Genomic DNA, 12,911 nt, shown 5'->3' on the forward strand with positions numbered 1-12,911 from the left:
ACCTTGGGAAAGCGCAGTGGTGTGATCTCGGTTCACTGCAACCTCTGCCTTCTGGATTCAAGCGATTCTCTTGTCTCAGCTTCCCAAGTAGCTGGGATTACAGGCACCCACCACCTTGCCTGGTAAATTTTTGTGTTTTTAGTAGAGATGTAGTTTTGCCAAGTTGGCCAAGCTGGTCTCAAACTCCTGACCTCAGGTGATCCACCCACCTTGGCCTCCCAAACAGCTGGGATTACAGGTGTGAGCCATCGCACCCGGCCCCCTTTCTTCCTTTTGTATTTTCAGTTTTTCCTTTTCTATCAATCCGTTCCTCATAAGCCATAATTATGCTTAGCTGCATCCCACCTAAAACCAGAGGCTGCCCCTTGATAACACTCCTGACCAACTGCTGCCTATTGGTCACTTTCCTGTCCTTCCTTGGCCACATTTCTCCAAAGAGGACTCTGTACTCACTGTATGCACCTTCTCCCTTGCACTAAATTCAGGTGACTTTCACACCTGCAGCATCAGGGTCAGACTTCATAGCTGGCACCAAGCTCCCTCATCTCTGACTGCCTGATGTAGCTTTCCAACCCAGCTGCAATTCACCTGCCCTCAGCTGTGACTCTCCTAAATCATCTCCAGTAAGACCAGCTGCTCTGTGCTCACCCGCACTGCTGCCCTTACTCACTCCTCTTTCCCACCATCGTCTGCCTGGGGAGAGTGTCCTCCCTTAGCACTCAGCTTAGATGCTACTTCCTACTTAGACCCCCAGAGAGAGGAGACCATTTCCTCCTTTGTGCCTCAGTGTAGTTTACCCTATATGGGTGGCACCAACACAAATGTGTGCCTGCCTTCTTAGAAACTGAGCCCCTAAAGAGCGGGCCCACCTTTCACTCAACTTCCTGGAACCTGACAAATAGCCAACTTGGAAACTGTTTCTTGGTCTTAATCGAGTTGAGTTGAACTGAACTGAATTGAAATATGGGAGGGGCGTGGCTTTGCAAAGAGCAGGTTAAAAAATCTACTCCTTTTGAATATCTTTATAGTTGACAAATCTAAATCTTGACATATGCTAATGGCATTGTAGATTACACTTCAAAATAAAGTTTTTAATATGCTTTACTAAGGTCATTGAGACCCTGAGTTTTTATTTCACTAACATATCTCAGGAAACAGATGTCTGCTAAGTGTTGGAACCTGTGATAGATGTTTTACGTATTTTATTTTGCTTGATATTTAAACAATCCCATGGGGTAGATAATGTAATTCTCATTTCACAGAGAAGGAAACTGAACTGCCAAGAAGCTCAATAGCTTGCCTGAGCTCAGCTATTAAAAAGTCAGAGTCAGGCCATCCTGATTCTAAACCCCAGGTTTAGAATCTCTCTAAACCTCTACATGCCGAAGTTTCCCCTGAAACCTTTGAATTCTTTATACATCTTATATAATCTAATTTATAAAAGTTAATTAAAGTTGATTAGCATGTTGACTTATGATGTCAGACCAAAATAACTGAACTAGATGCCAGTCTCTAGGAGGTCTTCAGCACTTTCTTAGAGGTGCTTTTTCCCTTATGCACCATCTAGTGGGGTGAAATTATTCCTGTGGATCAACCACCTAGGCTGCTACTGTGCTCTTTTGCTTTTCCCACTGGGGACCCCCCTGGAAACATGTGAACTGGCTGCAAAGCTGGTTCTCTTGGTGAGTAGCAGTAGGTCTGCTTACAGCCCCTGCCTCCTCTTCCAGGACAGCCTTGATGCCATGCTTCAGTGGCTCCTGCAGAGGCACCACCAGGAAGAAGTCCTCCAGGCTGGGCTGTGCACAGAAGGTGCCTTGCTGCTCCTGGAAATGCTGAAAGCCACCATGAGCCAGGTGAGACCCATTCCCCACATGCTGCCCCAAGGAGGTTCTGATGGGAAGACCAGTTTGGAAGGGTCACCTAGACTTTTCTCCTACCATCTTCCCACTAATGCCAGTAATTAGCTAGATCCTGTAGAAGAGGTGAGGTAGGTTCCTAGAGGTGACTCAGGGGCACAACTGGAAACCCAGCCTATAGGTCTCTGAGCTTTATGTGCTCTTGCAGGTGATACCTGTTTATCATTTGTTTAAGCATTGGGGTTCTTCACTGGGAGATTTATTGCCTTCAGTCAAAGGGAACATTTCTTAGCAGGAGGAGGGGCCTCTCCTCTCAGTGAGTCCATCTCCTTGCTCATGAGTGACCTGGGGAAGGGACCTGACTTAGTGAAGGCAGATGGCCGCCAGTTGCAGGCAGGGCATGGAGAGGCTTCTGGAGTGAGAAGCTTTTAATTTGAGCCTTCAAGGTCCAGTAGAGGTGGGTGGTGAGCAGAAGAGTTATTTTAGACATGGGGTAGAGGCCATGTGACTTGTGAACAGGAATAATTAATGGTGAGCCAGGTCAGGAAGGGTTTCCAGAAGAGGCGGAAAAATTCTGACCTCATCCTGTAGGCACCAAAGGCAATTGGAGGCTTAATTGTATGGGGAAACTTACTGCTTTTGTAAAATGATACATGATTACCTTTAACATTTAAACAAAAGGGAAAAACAGAAAGTAAACAAAAGGGAAAAACAGAAAGTAAACAACACCCACCTGACATACATCCACCCAAAAATGAGCACTGTGAATTTGGTGGAATCTTTCCAGACACTTCTCCAAGATTCAACCATATCCTCACAGAGGATGAGACCACATGCAACCCTTTTGCCTTTTTTCCTCAGTATTTGTGGACCTCTTCTCAGGCAAATAAAATAAAAAATAATGGAGATCATTTGTATTTGTAATAGAAATTTATGTTGTTTTACAGAGTGTTGTTCGTAATGAACTTGCTTAAACAAATATCTTTCTTTCTATCTTGATGACCTCCTTAGTGTGTATTCTGGGATGTGGTATAGCAGGTCAAAATGTGCCTTCATGCATTTTCTTTTGGATGTGCTTCTCAGAAAGATTGAATTAGTCATTATGCACACACATCCCACCAGTGAATATCTAACTCATCTTGTACAGAAGGCTCAGCCCCATCCTCACAGCCTCAACATCATGGCCAAACTGATGATGGCTTCATAGTTGAGTTCTTTTGCATTTATTATTAGTGAGGTTGAAACCATTTTTCATATGTTTATTAGTTATCTTTATTTATTTTCCTCTCTCTCTATTTTGCTGTCAATTGCCTGATTATGTCTTTTGCCAGTTTTTCTGGGTGTGTGGGATTATGCTGAAAAAGTAGAGATCCCACATTTTGCCCTTTTTGAAACAAGTTTTTTTTTCTTTTTTGAGATAGGGTGTTGCTCTGTTGCCCAGGCTGGAGTGCAGTGGTGTGATTTCAGCTCACTGTAGCCTCCGCTTCTCAGGCTCAAATGATCCTCCCACTTCAGCCACCCGAGTAGCGGAGACCACAGGCGTGAACCACCATGCCCAGCTAATTTTTGTATTTTTGTAGAGACGGGATTTCATCATGTTGGCCAGGCTCAGAAGTGTTTTTATTGCTATTATTAGATACCCTTTTAGTACACAATTCGATCATCCTATGCTTTTTTTTTCTTGTAGCCAGTTTCCTATGATGAATTACATCAATAGATTTCTTTGCATTCTTGTGAAGACCTCATTTAGTCACTCTGTCTTTATTCTGTTTGTATTTTCTTTCTTTTTTTTTTGACGGAGTCTCGCTGTCGCTTTGACTGGAGTGCAGTGGCACTATCTTGGCTCACTGCAACCTCTGCCTCCTGAGTTCAAACGATTCTCCTGCCTCAGCCTCCTGAGTAGCTGGGATTACAGGCGTGCACCACCACCACGCCTGGCTAATTTTTGTACTTTTAGTAGAGACAAGGTTTCACCCTGTTGGTCAGGCTGGTCTTGAACTCCTGACCTCGTGATCCACCCACCTCAGCCTCCCAAAGTGCTGGGATTACAGGCGTGAGCCACCATGCCTAGCCTCTGTTTGTATTTTCTTTATGATTTCCTGCATCCTTATAAATGATATTAGCCTGCAGTTTACTTTTTGTTATATATTTTTCAGGTTTTTACATCAGTATTATGCTAATATTATATAAGAAAGACTTCTTTCTTTGTATTCAGCGAGATGTTAAATCCATGATTTTTGTCTTATTTTAATTGTTCCTATGAAATTGCCTGGACCTAAATTTGTCCCATTATTATTGGCTTGTTTAGGCTTTTAAATGTCTTCTTGACCTAGTTTAGTTAACTGATATTTTAAAATAATTTCCCATTCATTTAATTTGCACAAATGGTCTCCTATAACTCATGTCATTTTCTGTGTGATTGTTTCTCCCTTCGTATTCTCAGTTTGTGTCCTGCTCTCTCCTTCTCGGCCTCTCTTGTGACTTAGGAGTTGAAGGCTTGTGGACTTAAATAAATAACCAGCTCTTGGGTACATTTATCAGTCTCCTGATTTTATTTCTGTCAATTTCTAAGATTTTGATTTTGGCATCTTCATTTTTTGTTATGTTCTGGAATTTCTGTGATTGCAATTTTAAAGATCTATTTGATTCACATTTGTTAATGTCCATGTGGTGGAGATTTTTGGGTTGTAAACTTTTGTTCTCTATTTCTAATTATGTTTTTGCCCTGCTGAGATCATGTGATCTGTATATTTTTCATCTTTGAGAAATTTATTCATGGTTTTATTGTAGGTCTAATGAGCAATTAATTTAGGAGTGTCTGAAAAGATGTATATTTTCTGTATGGAGCATAAGGAATCTGTTACCTATTTAATCAAGTAATGTTATTCAAAATAAAGTAAACAAAAGGAATCACATGCAAGTATTTAAAACAAAGAAAATATGTAATATGCTGAGAGAAGTAAAGATATAAGACCAAACATGTACATCTTAACAGCAAACATAAAAAGGTTAAATTTCTATATTAAAGATGTGAATTTTAGACTTGGTGAAAAACAGGACTCAGCCTTCTAGGATCTAACATGTATGTATAAACAGCAATAACAAAGTTACTTAGTGAATTTGGTACAATCAAGATCTGTGTCAGGAAAGCATCATCTACCCAATACAGTAGACAAGTATCAAAAATAAAATGCAGGAACTTAAAAGATAAGAGAAAAAGGCTAGAGGTAAACATAGAACCTACTTCAGAGGGTTGTTGCGGGTGTGAGAAGAGGCATATGTATGAAGCCCTTACAACATCTGCACATTTTAAACCCTTCCACAATTAACGTTAGTGTCTGGTGCTGATCTGAAGTCTTAATGTGTCTTGTTGAAAGTCTCAGGAAGGAGTCTTCTCCCTAGACCTCAGCTCCTCTGGTTAGGGAGGCAACCCCCATCATGCTGCCCTGCACCACCTCTCACCAAGTGTGCCTCAGCCCCTGGCAGGTTCTGAGGATGGTGCCTGGGCACAGACGTTCCCAACCAGCGTGCTGCAGTTCCTCAGCCTCGTGCACCGCACCTACCCCCAGGACTCGGCGTGGCGAGCCCCGGAGTTCCTCCAGACCTTGGCCATAGCCACCTTCCCCCTGGGAGCCCAAAAGGTAGGACATGTTGCTGCCCTACCCAGAGAGCAGGTGTAAGCATCATTATCCTTCAAGGGCAAAGGGCAAAATCCCTCCCCACCCCCCTAAAATTAAAATACATTTTAAGGCAACTTGAGGGGAACATTGAATAAGCAGCTTGGGTAATCTTCCTTTTTTGGGTGAGATACACCTCGAGGTCATTTTCAGCTCTGAGATTCAATACTTCTTTTGAGCTGTTAAGAATCTCAGTAACGAGAAGTCTAATGGCAGATAAAGTCCATTCTCTGTGCCATACACAGGCACTGACAAGGGGAGACAGTGAATCTCATTCCAGGAAGCCTGCTACTGTGCACCATATGGGGGAGGGCAGTCCTGGGAGGGCATCCTGCAAGAACTTTTGCTCTTGGGACCCTCGTCCCACTTGCAGTCCCCTGGGCCATGACTTGTGTGCCCTTCTAGGCAGTGGGTTTGCAGAGGCCCAACTTAGAGCCAGGCAAGTCAAGGGGAGGGCAGAGCCTGATTTAAGGATGAAGTCTTGAGTCTTATGCTCTGGTGGTTAGAGAAGGAGCTATGGGAAGACATGTGAGTTTGGGGCCTCCAGCTAGGCCCAGCAGGTCAAGGGTTGGCTGAGTCAGGGCCATGTGGGACTCAGGTAAGCTAAGAGCTCCTGGGAGCTGAGAGGCGAGAAGCAGGTGAGGACTAAAGAAGAAGGTCAGGTATGGAAGAAGGAAGGGCAGAAATTCACACAACCACCTCCACTCTGGTGGATTAGGAAGTGGAGACCCAGTGAGGGTAAGCAAGCTAACTGTGTCTTCCTGCAAGTTGCCAACTGTAGCTAAAGGAGCATATTTGAAAGGTGAACAATGCTACATAGGGGAGTTTATAATCCATGTCAAGTGCAATGCCGGGTCTGTAGTGGTTGCTCCATAAACATTTGCTAAATGCCCAAATGAATGAGCAACATGCTCTCTTAGCTAACCTTTTCCAGAAGCATACCCATGGCGACAGCCTCCATCTCCTGAAACTGGTGCTTTAGAGAACCTGAACTGCCACCTGATGAAGGTGGTGTCTGAGAGGGAAAGCTGAGATTCAGAGAGGCAAAGCAGTGCTCACCAGTTTCCTCCAGGCTTACTGAAGGTCACAAAACTCATCTCCCAGATTGACTGGAAGAGTGAAATGTACTGAACATCATGCGATTAACAAGTGACAGAACCAGGGTTTAAATCTCACTCTTACCCTAAAGCCTTGTCCTTTTCATTACAGTCAGTTTAAAATAAAATTAAATGGCCAAATAAATCTTAAAAGTAATTGGTTTTAATAAAAAGACTAAATATAAAGACCAGAAGTTTCATAAAAAGATAACATAATTTTGAAATAGTTTTATGAGTGTATATCAAGTAACTTACTAAAAAGTAAGATAAAAAACAAAGCAAATAGTAGTGAAGGAATGCAGCGCTGGTTGTAGGAGAGAGGGGGATAGGACCCGCAGCCAGAGGTGCAGGCAGCCTGGCCAGGGAGAGAGCAAGGGCGAGCCTACAGGCTGCCCCTTGACACTTCCCTGGGCGGGTTTTCTGCAGGGGTCCAGAGGCCTAACATTCTCTATGCAGATACCCAGCTCAGCCCCCATGCCCAAGGGTCAGGCTCGCCATCTGCTGAGTTGGGGTTCCAGCCGAGTGCCCCTGCCAGCAGCCCAGGTGCATACTCTGACCCAGGGCTCCTGCTCCCCATGGTCAGCAGTTCCTGCCCAGGGGAGGGTCTGGCCCAGAGTCACACCCCCAGCTGACCGCAGGCGAGGTCAGGCTTTTGCCTTGGGGCTTCTGGCTCTAATTCCAAGGTGCACCTCCCAGCCATCTTTGCCTTTTGCAGCTCCAGGTCAGCTCTGCCAAGGCTTTTGTTGTATAGAAAACATACCAGACCCCCTTCATGCAGAAGGCTGGTGGCCAAAGGCTTGGATTTGCTGTGAATTTATATGGCATCTTTCCAATCAAGGCCGCACGGAGGTAATTAATGCAGTCACTACCTCCCTAGGTGCCATTAAATTCATTTTATGGCTTAATTAAGAATGGCCGCATTAATTTTATGAATGAGCAAAGGGAGGTGCTAACAGATGAATGCGCAGGAGAAGTTCATGGGCTGGGAGTCAGGAGTCCCTGGCCGCGTGTCCTTGGGCGTGTCATTCGGCCTCCAGCATCTTTGTGTCCTCCTGGACGTATCTGGGGGTAATGACCCCTGTCTTACTGATCTCCCAACATTTTATAAATATAAAACAAAGGAGTGGATGCCAAAGCACTTCAGGAATTAGAGGAAAGAACTCTTTGTAGTCCCACTTCTCCACCGTTCTTGCCTGGGGAGCCTGTCTGTGGGCATCAGCAGAGACTGGGCAGGAAGTAGAGGTGAGCTCCCCATCACAAGATGGGCACTGACTCTCTCTGACTGTCTACCAGGGGCTGGGCATTGCCACGTTCGTTATTCTCTCATGCCATTCTCCCAGATCCGGTGTCAGATGGTTTTTATTGTCTCTATTTAACCGATGGGGAGCTGTGGCTTGGAGATGTGAAGCAGCTTGCTCCTGGCACATTCCGGAGTTCATCATGAACACTGCAGGCCTCTCTGACTCTATGGTTTAGCTTGTTTGCACAACACTTGGCATCTCATGTTCTCAAACTGCAGCAGGCCACCTTATGAGCAGCTGGACCCTGGGCAAATCGCTTTCCTGTGCAGAGCCTCAATTTCCATACATGTCACTGGGCATGACAATAATCCTGCCATGCACATGGCACAGGTTGGTGGGAAAGAGCTTGAGGCAGGGCAGGCCACTCATGTTGGGGTTCTCTTGTCTTTGAGGGGGCTGGGACTGAGTCCACCCGGAACACCAGCAGTCCTGAGGCTGCAGCTGAAGGCGACAGCACAGTGGAGGGTCTCCAGGCTCCCACCGAGACACATCCCGCCCGGAGGCAGCTAAGGGAGTTCACGCAGCTCCTCTTGAGGGAGCTTCTGCTTGGAGCCCCCAGCCCCAAGCAGTGGCTGCCCCTGGAGGTGCTCTTGGAGGTGGGTTGGAAAAGGTGACGTTGGGCTCTGTGCTGTGGAGGCTGCTGGGATGCAGGCACTGCAAGGGCAGGATGCACCCAGGGAGACAGAGGGCCTGGGGGCCACAGCGAGTGAAGGGGAATCTGTGAACCATGGGCCCCAAAAGAGCAACAGGTGATAGAGGAGTGAGCGCAGGGTCCCTAGAAGCAGAGCCAGAGGTGGAAGTTTTGTGTAAGTGAGTTATTGGCCAGTGGGTTGGAGGGGGTGTTCTCAGGAGAAGCGGGGAGAGAGACAGAGGGGCAGGAGGTGAAGCTAGCCCAGTGGTGGTCCCAGCTGCAGCCTGGCCCAACGGCTGTTCTGGGTTGCTCTCTGCCTCTCAGGGCTGGCCCCACCTGCAGCACCTGACAGGTAGCCATGGGCTATGGGCCCCCCCGACTTGCCTCCTTACCCTCGGAAATGGGCGTTGCTTCCTGGACGAGGCAGCCTGGTCACAGAGTGTGGTCCCCCAGAGAAGGGGCAATTGTAAGCAGCCCACACTGGTGGCAGATGTGGCCTAAATGCCCCAGCCAGGCTAGGGAGGCGGTGGGCAGTGGGTGGACACGATGGCCCTGTGGTTGTTGTCTCAGTCCCGGGCTGTGCTTCCAGGCTTCTCCAGACCACGCCACCAGCCAACAGAAGCGAGACTTCCAGTCCAAGATCCTGCTTTCTGCTATGGAAATATTCCACATGACAAGTAGAGGTGACGCAGCGATGCTCAGAGGTGAGTGGGGCAACTGGTCCTCCCCATTCATGACATGAGGCTGCTGACAGCGGAGGGGAAACCAGCATGCTGGCCGGGAGCTGACCCTAGCTGTGGGATGCTGCCTCCCCCTGGCATCAGTCCCTCCAGGCATCATCAACAATAACTCCCTGGCTCCTGCCTTGGGGCGCAGTGGAGGGGTACTTGCTACTTTCCATGACACCCTTGTCCATGCCACTTACAGACAGAAAGCCCTCTTGTCCTCTGAGCAAAAATTGGCTCTCCTATAGCCTCAGTAGAAATGCAGCCTCTTCCCATAATGGAAGCCAAGATATCGGAATTTAACCTTCTGTGCTCAGCATCCTGCCTGGGTACAGGATAGGAGCACAGTTGATGTTTCTTAAACAATGAACCTGGATGAAGACGCTGCCATGCCCCTTCAGAGCTTAAAATAGAAGTTTCATTAAAAAAACTTGATTCCAGGACAGCTGTACCTTTTCGACAAGCCTAAACAAAAGCCTTTTCTGTGGTTCCCAAGCCACAGGAATCCCTAGGAACACGAGTTCTCCCCTGGACTTCTCCTTGCCTCCCACTCAGAAGCCCTGACTTCATGATCTTTCTCATGGAGAGACTGGAATGCAGGAGAGTAGCAGGGTGGTGAATTGTGGTTTTGGCAACCCCAGTTCTGGACTTGGCTCTGCCACTGGACAGTCATGCGACTCTAGTCAGGTGTCTGGACCCGTGAGTGAGGACGACAGTCGTGGTGAACTCACAGGGTTGTGCTAGCGGTTAGCTAAGATCATCACACACATGGCTGAGCACAGTGCCTGCTGTGTTGGTGAGCATAAACGGATATTGACAGTATGGCTTTATCCTCTGCCCAGTGTAGCAGCAGGGCCCCTGGTCATCATGATGCCTGCTCATTTGTCTCAGGCAGCACATTCTTCCCGTCCTCCTCCAAAAAGCCACAGGAAGAAATGCTTCCCCTTGCTTGCTTTCTCACCACTTGGTTTATGTCACTGACCAGATTACTCAAGATCTGTTCACTTTGATTAAATGTGTGTGTGTTGGGCACCTCCTCAGTACAAGACTTCATCTTTGGAGCCATGGGGTAAACGGAGGTAAATAAGATGCAGTTGGTCACCACAAGGGGCTTGGAGACTGTCATGGAGAGAAGTCCATTTAGACTCTCACCTCCACCTGTCCCCTCACTCCACAGACAGCAAAGAGCCTCAGCCAAGTGCAGAAGCTGCTGCTGCCCCTTCACTTGCCAACATCTCCTGCTTCACCCAGAAGCTGGTGGAGAAGCTGTACAGCGGGATGTTCTCAGCAGACCCTAGGCATATCCTCCTCTTCATCCTGGAGCACATCATGGTGGTAAGAGCTGTTCACTGACCAGGTGTCCATGTGGATCTGAATGATGTGCTCCTGGCTGTTGTCCAGTTGGTCCCACTGGATCTGCCCTCCCTCCCTGGAGTAGAATCTGAGCCAGGTGGGAGGAAGTGGGAGGCCCTTTAGGCCCAGGTAGTACCTGGAGACTACTGCAAGTCCTGCAGGGTTCTTACCTCAGGCCACCTGAGCCCAGTCCCAGGGATTGGAAGCCTCAGCTCCCTGCACTTGCACCTGAGCTCTGTAAACTCCTAAAACCTGCTTCCTTCCCTTTGCGTTTGTATTGGGATTGTTGGTTTGACCTTAATTGTTGTTATTCCTCCTCAACTAAGAAAGGGCCACAAAGGCCTTTGTCTCCGCAAGACCTATTTTATTTTCTTCCTTAGTACTAACTCTGTCTGTTGTATTTGTGCCTTCCTGCAGTGGAGACAGGCATCTATTTTAACCTTGTCTTTTTATTCTTGCCTGTGCCCCCTTTTTTTTTTCCAGATAAACAGGTATAACTACATACCTACCTGTACAAATGCATGCCTATAGGGCCACTATTGAATGTAGGTGTGTGTATGTGCATGCGTATACACACAGAGAGAATTGTACAATCTCAAAATTCTAGCATCAAAAGAGACCATTTTTTTTAGATCTCAGCCCCATTACAAGCTGGAGACTTCCTGACAAGCCTCCATACAACCTTTGCTCAAACCCTCCCTGTGATGGGGAACCCACTAAAGTTCAGGTTGTCCCACCCAGGGGGACGTCTGTGATTCTTAGAAAGAACTTTCTCTTATCAAGCTGGGATCTACCTCCAGCAGCTCCTGCCAGCAGTCCTGGGTATGCTCTCTGCAGCAGAACTAGGAGGACTACTCTCCTTCCTCTTCACATCTCATAGAGAGTGAAATTGGCTCCCTTCTGACTGCAGAGTCACCCACAGACCCCAGGACTGGGCCTCTGCACAGTTTCTAGAGTCATCTTCACTTGTCTGATGAGCAGGTCCAGGTAAACCTGGAAAGACTTGAATTCAAAGGCTTCTTAAGGAACAACTCCAAGAGAGGAGAAATAGCCCTGCCCTTGTCAGCTCTGTGAGGGTTAAAATCAGATTCCTGGCAAGTTGTGTTGTAAATGGAAAGAAGTTGCTGAGCTCCCTATGGCTAAAGCATGGACTCCCAGCTAGTATTCCAAACATAGGTGCCAGTGGGGGCCATGGTGCCTTCAGGGGGACCGGGCCCGAGGGCTCAGCTCCCCACATATCCACCGGCCTCCTCTCCTGCTGGCTGTCTGTGATGTCTGCCCCTCTTAACCTCAGTTCGAGACCCATCTGAGGAGCAGGAGAGGACCATGATAAAGAAATGAATCCGAAACCCCAACAGGTTTACACAGACCTTCACTTCATGAGTAGAAACATTGTGTTACCCGTGAAATTCTAAGGGAGTAGCCTATAACAAATTCATTTTCTATCGGACTGAAAAACTTTGTGCACACTCTTTGTATTATAGATGCTTTTCATGGAAGCCAAACAAATGTTTGGAGATGTATGGACTAGTCCATGCTAAGGCTACAAATCAGGGTCTTCTGCTTCTCCCTCTAAGTTTCTTTTGAACTAAAATCTTCTGGACTCCATCTCCAGTAGATGATATGATGGTTAAGAGCATGGCTCAAGTGTCCAGTGTATGTTTGACCCTTGCTGAACCACCCAGCCTCTCTGACCCTTAGCTTCTTATCCCTACAGTGGGGTAACTTAGCATCTATGGTGTTTTTATGACAAACAGGCAGTATGTGCAAATCTATGCAAAATGCTTAGCATAATACCTGGAATACTGTAAGAATTCTATGATAACTATTAATAATGACACATGACTATTTTTTAAATTAGATACTACTAATAGCATGTTCTCATACATTGAATGTCAATCTTGTTACCAGTGTTTCAGAAATCTTGGGTCACCAAATCTATTTTCTGTAATATGACTACAACAAACTTTCAACCTTTTTTAACACAACTTTTCACCTACATTCTGCATAGCCTTGATTGATCATTTCCTTAAATAAACACCTGAAAGTAGAAGAAACTAGTCCTATTTGAATTTCAGGTCGTGTCATTTTTTTTTTTTAAGAGACAAGGTCCTGCCCTGTCATCCAGGTCGGAGTGCAGTGGCAGGATCCTAGTTCTCCTCAGCCTCGAAATCCTGGGCTCAAACAATCCTCCCCTCTCAGCCTCCTGAGTAGCTAGGACTATAGACATGTACTACCTTGCCTGGATAAATTTTTTTTTAAACTTTTTGG

The 12,911-nt window shown here is 46.7% G+C and overlaps 1 protein-coding gene across 1 annotated transcript in view; it reads left to right on the top strand.

The window, feature by feature from the left end:
• WDFY4 (WDFY family member 4) overlaps positions 1–12,911 on the top strand; it is a 295,291-nt gene that overhangs the window by 126,084 nt on the left and 156,296 nt on the right. The window contains exons 31-35 of the mRNA XM_011990946.1: positions 1,728–1,853; positions 5,333–5,497; positions 8,324–8,527; positions 9,152–9,266; positions 10,465–10,622. Coding sequence (XP_011846336.1) covers positions 1,728–1,853; positions 5,333–5,497; positions 8,324–8,527; positions 9,152–9,266; positions 10,465–10,622 — 768 coding nt within the window. The remainder of the gene's footprint in view (positions 1–1,727; positions 1,854–5,332; positions 5,498–8,323; positions 8,528–9,151; positions 9,267–10,464; positions 10,623–12,911) is intronic.

The sequence above is a fragment of the Mandrillus leucophaeus genome, unplaced genomic scaffold, assembly GCF_000951045.1.
Source record: "Mandrillus leucophaeus isolate KB7577 unplaced genomic scaffold, Mleu.le_1.0 Scaffold388, whole genome shotgun sequence".
Lineage (NCBI taxonomy): Eukaryota > Metazoa > Chordata > Mammalia > Primates > Cercopithecidae > Mandrillus > Mandrillus leucophaeus.